At 40.8% G+C, this 8,714-nt stretch overlaps 1 protein-coding gene across 5 annotated transcripts in view; it reads right to left on the bottom strand.

Annotated features, from left to right (window-relative positions):
• Positions 1–602: 602 nt before the first annotated feature.
• The window catches only part of FAM110B (family with sequence similarity 110 member B), a 112,845-nt gene continuing 104,733 nt past the window's right edge, over positions 603–8,714 (bottom strand). For all 5 annotated transcript variants that reach the window (XM_038126568.1, XM_038126585.1, XM_038126577.1 and 2 more), the window contains one exon: positions 603–4,125. In XM_038126568.1, coding sequence (XP_037982496.1) covers positions 2,707–3,819 — 1,113 coding nt within the window. In that variant the 5' untranslated portion in view covers positions 3,820–4,125 and the 3' untranslated portion in view covers positions 603–2,706. The remainder of the gene's footprint in view (positions 4,126–8,714) is intronic.

Genomic DNA, 8,714 nt, shown 5'->3' with positions numbered 1-8,714 from the left:
TGAAGGTCTAGGCCCTGTAAAATCTTACCCATGTGCACACTATAGGAAGCAGGGACAGCAAAGGCAGATCAGCACCTGTGCTGTTTCAAAGGTGCTGCCTAAGATTTTGAGTGAGAAAACCCCCTCTTATAGATAGTTCACAACCCCTTTTGTGATTATAAAAGGAAATTAATTTGATTTCTCAAGAGCCTATGGCTTCCCAACTAACCTTAGGACACAAATTCAGAATACCAGAATATGCTCTAATCCATTTTCTAGTTATAAAAGCTTCTTTATTACTGTTTTTGGCTGACAACACTTGAGATAGCATGTTTATCGTTATTCTTAAAACACTTGAGAGAGAACAATGTGGGTGCATTTTGTATTTTGGTTTTAACTTCTTTATTTCATTGCTGTACAGATGCATTACACTTGGCTTTAATCCCTCAAGCATTATTTTCCTTGGCAAAACAGTCACTGAACTGAGTAGAACTTACTATTGGAAAAATATGCTTGAAAAACCAGTGTGATGTCAATGCCAACTGAAACCCATGGAGCTTAAAATGTCACAAATGGGCCTGTAGCTGAAATACAGAGCTCCTCTTTTTTTTTTTTTTTTTTGTCTGAGCTAGGAATGTTGTAAGTCTTAGGTTGTGAAGTCAACTGTAAAAATCACAGAGTAGCCTCCTGAAGCTGAATGTGTGCTGAAACTGAATGTGTGCTTCCCTACCTCCATAAACAAACATTTAGAGAACAATTATATAAAACTGGATGTAGGATAATTCCATAGGAAACAAATGACTGCATGGCTCCGCTTCCAGTCTTGCCTGCATTAACTGTAGCTGTCTGTTATAAGTTGGGCTACAGGCTTCTCAGAGAAAAGAGAGAACCCGACTTTGTAAAACATCTTTAATATTCAAATATATAAATAAGCACTACTGAAGAATAATTCAGAAGACTGCGGTGATTCATTACGAACAGATGCTATAAACAGGAACAGTAACATTGCTAGGTAAGGAAGAAGCAAGCTATTTTAGGAGTCTTGAAAATCTCTTCTAGTTCTTCAGACAGATCATGCTGCTATAGTTATTTTATAAAAAATTATATTCTGAAAAGCACTTTAGTAAAAGAAACCTTTTACTGGAACTATTGTTTAACCAAGACCTTCTACAGCACTAAAACACACTGCAATTGAGTTCCTGATACAGTTTTAAGAATGGGAGGGGTGAAAATAAGAACAGAAAAACCCTACCATACCTGCACCAGGAGCTATTTATTAGCATAACACTCTTCCTTTTAAAGATTTTGTAACAACTGAAGTATATACAAAGTCTTACAGCATTTACACAATAAAAAAGTTTCCTATTAGCTGATGTAGTATAAGGTAGTGCTGCAATTTACTTCAAAGCATGAATACAATGAGGGAGACCACTGTACTTTCAACTTCTCCACTACCACACCACCACTGTCAGCTGAAATGACAGTTAATTAAACCACTGGGAAGACAGATTGTTGAAAGATTTGTAACAGGCTGATTCGCAGCACTAACCGTCTTAAGAGGAAAAAAAAAAAAAAGAGAAAAGAAAAGCTACATACTGTCATGTTTCTACACTTTCCTAGAGCTGGAACAAACTTTCACAGCCTTAGATATAACATATGCAAGACAACATAATCACATTTTTTCAGATATACTTCAGCTACTGAGTGTATTTACTTCTGAATAGGAGGCGTTATATTGATATGGCTGTGTGTTTCCATTTTTGTTCATTAACTCTTCAAATAGGTCTACAAAAAAAATTAAGACAGCATGGAGTTTGTAGTCATGATGTGTTTTGACTAATAAAGGCATTCAATATCAGCTATAGGATCTAATTATTCCCGTCAAAAGTTTAAGACCAGGAATCTTTGCATAAAAATCAAACCCACAAAATGGCACCTGCGCCATTTCCATCTGTTGAGTCCAACCTTCTTTAAGCTTTTCCAACTGGTATAATACAAAATCATTAAAATGCTTACACCAACCCAAATGCAAGACTCATTTAGTTTATGAGAGGTCAAGCAGATTCACTAGACTACTTCTGCTGTAAAACAGAGGGAGCTTACCTAGGAAAAATAAACTTTTACTGAACAGTGCCTTACTACAAGTAGGGATATATAGTTTAACAACGATACATAATTTAAGAACATAGCATTCTTTGCCTTTTAGAAACAGCTTTCGTGTGCCAATAATGCACTTTTTACAAGAGATAAGGCTGCTTTGCCTATCATTGTATGCCTAAACCTCATATTTCGGCCAATTCCACTTTTCTTCCCCCCAAAGGGATTCTGTTTCAACTTGGAAACGAGTAACATCAGTTGACGATATCTGTATTAAGACAAAAAGTGACATATATAAAATCCACGAGGAACCACATAAATACCAAAGAAGTCATATAACCTTTCCATGTAAACACTTTGATTATACTGAAGCCCTAATCAGATTCTTGTCTTAAACTTTTGGCAGATAATGTGTATGCTCAGCCAGGCTTTGTAGTTAGTTACTGTTCAAGTGGAAGCCAGGTCAGCTCACATGTTGACAGGCATGCAACTTGGAAACATTGCACAACAAGCAACACAAAGAGATTTGAGAAGGGTACAAGACTTCAAGTAGACTTCACAACCCTTCACAAACTGAATATTCACAGACAAAGATACAGTCCTTGCTTTTTTCTATGGTGGATTTCTCTCTCACACATGGGACACTTTCTGTGACTCTCTAGCTTGCTTGATGCTATATAACCACTTGATGATTCTGGCATTCCTTTCAATGGCAGAAATGCCGTATGGCACACGGTCATTGGCACTGTCATCATTTCTAAGGTCACTGTTGCTGTCCTGAGACTGTTCACAGTCTGAGCTAATCATGCTTGCACTGCGAAAGTTGAGGGATATAATATCAGAGTTAGCCCTTGCAAAGTTTTCCATCCCAAGGTTTTCAAGCTCTTCAGGATCCAGTCCGCAGTAGTTAAAGAATCGTTCAACATCTGCGTCAACGCGAAAGTATCTGTCGCTTAAGTCTGATTTTGATCGCTGTAGGGAGGGTCTTCTACTAACTCCGCATCCAGACTCCACTGCCTCAATCTCTGGAGATTTCAGGGTGGCAATGGCAGCGATTTTGGGCTTTGGAGGCAGAGGTGGGGCTGAACTACTGCAGGGTATTGCTTTTAAGGGCTTTGCACTAGTTACTTTCCTAATGTCTGAAGAGCTGTGAGAGACATGCAAGAAAGTCTCTGCTGACTGATCTAGGAGCCTTCTGCTGACATTGGAGCTGCTCTCCTGTGGGCTGCTCCGGCCCTGCGTGGGGTAAACCTTCAAGGATTCGGCGAACGAGTGTCGGTTCAGCTCTGTCGAATCGGCCCTGTGGGGTGGCCAATTTCGGGGACCGTGCTTATGCCCTGAACCTGAGCTGGAGCCTTCAGAGCTGTTGATGATGTTCTTCAAAATCTCAAGTTTCAGATTTTCTCTCTGGACTCCACTCTCAGTCTTTGCATTGTTGCTGAAGACTTTCAAGGTGGGGCTCCCCAGTGCTCGCTTGGCTGCAGGACAGACCGGCGGCTTCGCCAGCACCGCTGGCTTCACAGGCTCCTGCTTGGCATTGATGACCTCCTGGCTCTTGACGTATTTCGCCTTGTCGGCTTCGAGCCTCTCCACTGCACTCAGTCTTTTTGGATTAGGCTCCGCCTGCCTGCGAAAATAGTCAGGTCCTTTGTTCAGGATGCGGAGAGGAACGGCAGATGTGAAAGTCACGGCAGGGCTGACCGGCTTCACCATGCTACCTGTCGGTAATGTTTCTGTAGGCATGTTTGGTGGTCTTTCCCCCGCAGCCGTTTTGGATTCTTCTCTGGGATCTCCTAAATGCACGGTGCAGAAACATGTACATTAAGCACAATGAATAGCCGATGAATCCTGGGATCTGAGCGTTAGCAGCAGTGCCTCATCTCACAGCTCATTAAATAGCACTGCGTTTCTCTTTTAAAGGCAGCCTTTGTAGGGCAAGGGCACCCGACACAAGTCCGTGTTAGTCTGCTCCGCTGGCTCCTTTCTTCTCGCTGAAAGATGTGGGAGTCTCGCCGTCCCCTCTGCGCTCCACGAGCGAGCGGCAGCGATCTGAAAGGCAGAATAACCAACCACACGTTAGCGGGAGTGCCTGACATCAGAGCGATAGCAACAGCCGCCTCCCGGCCCTCCTCTCCCACCGTCGCCCGGGAGGCTGGCACAGGCAGGCAGGCAGCGCTCATCGCGCCCCTGCTCCGCTCCTGCCCAGCACCTCTCGGCGTCTCACAAAACAGGTATCGTTTGATATTTACACTCTGAGCTTGGATTTAACAAAATCACATTGGGGAAAAAAAAAAAAACAAAAACAAAAACAAAAAGCTCCACTACGACACAGCCATACATTTCTAGAGGGAGAAAGGGAAGCAGAATGAGACAATTCAGGAACTTGAAGCCACACATCCCCCAGTAAAAAAGCACTTAATATTAATATATTTGGCTTAGTTACGTAGAATTGTGAACATGTTTTATCTCTAACCACCAAACATTTTTCTCCTTATAGGCAACATACTGTATACATCTCAGCAATCAAGTGTATTTTCCTTGCTCATTAAATCGTCCAGAAAACAATCTGGTCTAAAAAGCAGAGAGCAAACAGAGGCATGCAGAGTTTTAAGTGCAATGCACATCTCTCATTGCTAATCAAATATAGAATCAACAAATAAACCAGGAGATGTCACTAAATCCACCAATTCCAGTTCCTAGTCTGTTTGAACATTAGTAACCACAGCACTCATGCTCCAGCAATAAAAGAAGGCCTTCCAAGCTGTCAGGATCACCTTACAGGCTTAACAGAACAACAAAAAATGTTTTTGGTTTTTTATGTAAGACTTTGGGAACATGAAAAACCATTTTGACTGGGTTTGAAAGAGGAACTTGTCTTCAACATGTAGATAAAATAACTCAGGTTTTCTATCAAGCAGTAAGTACAAATGAAATTTATCTTCATCTAAATTATTTTAAGGTTTTATCACTGAGATTGTCACAACAGTCTAAAATCCAACACCATGGATGGCATTACAAGTGCTGAAACAATTTTTCCTAAACGAGGCACTGAAGGGCACTTACCATGGAATCTACTTTTCAAGCAGTGATTTCGCTAATGGGTCTCATTTGTTTTATTACTGCCCCATTAATCTATGCTGCCCTCTTTAATATCCCATTTCTATTATCACTGTGATCTTCAGGGAGAGAAAGAAAAGCAGCTGCTACTTCTTCACTCTATCCTAAAGAACACAGAGCAGCATACTTCCCTGGGATTTGCTTTCATGTTGCTGTCATCCTATGTGTTCTCATCCATCAATACCCAACTTGAAATTCCAGCTGAAGTTACATTAACAGTAAAAACAAAACAACCTCAATCCCTGATGACCAGAAACATGTGATATATATATGTGTGTGTGTGTGTGTGTATATATATATACACATTAAATATTTTCTACATATTATCCAAGGTCAAAGCGAGCAAATAAAATATACAAATGCTATAATGAGATTATAGGAAAAAGCTGAGCTTTCTCCTGAAGGCTCACTGTCACAAGCATTCTTCAAATACAAACGAACATGTTTAGGTGGGTGATAAACCAGACACAGATTCAGTACAATTGAAAGGGTAGTGAAATGTTAATTAAGCTTCTCTTTCAATGTTGTTTTATAAATCCTAGTGCTAACTCCTCAGCAGTTTGTCTTCCTGAATTTAAACTAAGTCTCCCTGAAAGAGAAAAAGCTTTCCTCATTTGAATCAACATATTTATTGGTACTGTTTCGAAATTAAGTATGAAACTTCCAAATGTGCAGAAGGCAATTCCAGCTTGCATCTGCACACACGTTTCTCTTCTGTACACACAAAGCAAATCTTTCCACATTGTCAGCTCAGAGCTGGATGGCTAAGTGCCTGTATAAATACCCCATTGATGCACATATCTAATACTTGTGTGCAGAAATCAAATCTGTGTGAGAGCAGGGGTTTTGTCAAGAGGAGGAAAAGCCCCATAAACAACCCAGCTCTTTGTACTTAACACTGTCACCCAACCGAATTAATACCACTCAAGTAAGCAAGACAACTCTCCTGCTAGACCACTGTCATTAAAGGTGACCGTGGTCCTGCCCCTGAGGACAGCTGCCAACTCCATTCTCCTCCTGGTGAGTGGCTCCGCACACCACTACAGATCAGAGCTGTGGGAACCGACGCCTTCAGCTCAAGGCTGCTTTTGGAAGAGTTTTCCTAGCATTGAACAACTTCCTCACTTTGGCTAGTCTTCATCAATGTCAGCAAGCATTGCCCAGTAGGCTGAGCATCCACATTGGCTTCAACACCACACTTAAAAGGAAAAAAAAAGCAGAAAAATAAATCCCACCATGCATGAGTGTTTATCTGAGAGAACAAGTGTGCTTGTTTGCAAGCACGGATGGAGCCAAGTGCCCTGGAGTCAATAGAAATATGCTGCAACTGGCAACGTGCTTCAGGCATGTCTAGAAAGAAAAGCAAGGACCTGGTGAGGAGCCAGGACAGAAATGTCCACCTGAGCCAGCACAGGGAGCCTGGGGGGTAACAGTCAAGTGGTTACGTGGCCAGCCATGGAAGCTTTGTACCTGTGGAGCTGCTGCAATAAATTAAGGAACATACAGCTGTGAAAAGGGATCAACTTTTTGTGTATTGTTTAAATTGCTCCATTTCACTGAACTGCTGCATTTGAATATCACCAGAAAGCTTATTCAGTATTCTCCTCTCAGAGAGATAAAAATTAGATTTAACCAGATACAGCAAAAAAAGAAAGTGTGATGAAAGAGAGGTGGATGAATGTAAAATCTAATGAAACTTCTCCCTGTGCTGGTGATGGCTGCAGCCTGATCCTACTGCTAATGGGAAAATGAGTTCAATTCCTACCAGACTTTCTTCTGTCCATGGGCACCTGAAACACCACAGCAACACTACAGAGCCTTGCTACTTATTAATTTCATTGTTCATGATAGAGGCTGAGAGCAGCAGTACAGTGTAGTCTCAGGAAGACTTAGATTCTAGTTGTGAAAACCATCATTGCAGCAACCAGGGCAGGGAAATGGCTTTTTTTCTGGCTTAAACTTCAAAGAAACTCATGGCTTAGGCATCTGAATTCCCTGTTGGGTACATCTCTGGTACCCGTAACACCCTGCAGAAACGCAAAGGGGCAAATAGGTTTTCTTCAGAAACTCCCAGAAAATGTGTGCAATATATCTAGGGACCCAAGAAATATTCCTTTCTCTCTGTTTACATCCAGAGGTCTGCTGTATAGGTATAATCCTCCTATGGACTGAACTGTGTTTTTCAGGATTTACTCTGGATTTCCATTACTGCTCTTCCTTACAAAACTACTAGACTTAAAAAATTATTTCAAGAAAAATGAAGACAAAAACCTTATCGATGCATTCAAACATAGTTCTATTTAATACCATGTATACATTAATAAAACCTTTCTGAAAGGTCTTACTGAGCTCCTCTAATATCCCACAACTATTGCACACCTGCTGAGTAGAATACAAAATGCACAAAGTTTTGGGTTTTTAAAGCTGCATTTTCAGCCAGACACTTCACCTCAGGATTCCTTTGTGGCATAGGCAGAGATTAAAAGCACTTAATTCATTCTAGGAATCATAATTTAATCACTCTTGAGTCCATAATATGTTTGTCAGATATTCATATTTAAATAACCAATGCACTATCTGCATGATTTAGGGGAACACAACACAGCCTAGAGCACACAACTAACATTAACCACAAATAAATTTCCTATAAAATATTCTTTCCTTAAAACCAAGGCAGTAGGAAGATATAAACTATGCAGAAACTTTGGAATCCCAGGTCCATATATTCTAAATATGCAGTTTCTTGAAATGTATGAGAAATTTATGAACAGACCCCACTGTGGCAAGTATTTATTTCTAGCACTATTATGAATACAACAGTATTGTACAATAATAGAGTTCATTTTTTTCCTCTCATACCTAAAACTGCATTCTAAATACAGACTGAATGGTGTCAACTGACAGTAAATGACACACTTGCCTCCTCAGTTCTGTGGTGTCCTGTAGCTCCCACGCATTTGGCCACGTTTCACCCAGTCATTGTCTAAAAGTATCCACAGAAAGGCATTACACATTTTGGCAGCGTTCAAGTTACAGAAAAAGCAGCAAAAAAGCCACATGAAAATGTGGTCCAAATGAAATGAGTGAAATTTCTGTCCTTGACTTTGGTGAGGACATTGCTTCACCTGATGAAGCTACAATGAAGCTCATTCTCCTAATTTATCCCTCTGGGACAGCAGATGAAGGGATTGCACAGAAAGGAGGATGATGTACAGTGGATAAATATAACGAAGGCTGACAGCCTTTACTCTGCCTTCCTTGATATTTAAAGGCCTGTGTCAATTTTATTTTCCAGGTGATAAAATATAACTACCACTACCTCAAGATGCACCATAAACATGACATAAATCCCAATATAAGTAATCAAGAAGTGGCTGCAACAGGACTCAAAGAGATCACAAAACAAAACCTACGCAGGACACAGATGGAAAATGTCAGGTTCCTCTAACACCTGGGTGTGCTTCAGAGCTGCAGGCCCTATTATGAAGATACTGTTTATTTAACAGTCACTGCAAAGCCTA

The sequence above is a fragment of the Motacilla alba genome, chromosome 2 (genome assembly GCF_015832195.1).
Source record: "Motacilla alba alba isolate MOTALB_02 chromosome 2, Motacilla_alba_V1.0_pri, whole genome shotgun sequence".
Classification (NCBI taxonomy): domain Eukaryota; kingdom Metazoa; phylum Chordata; class Aves; order Passeriformes; family Motacillidae; genus Motacilla; species Motacilla alba.
Note: the sequence above shows the minus strand (reverse complement) of the source record. Positions and strands in the feature narration are given on the sequence as shown.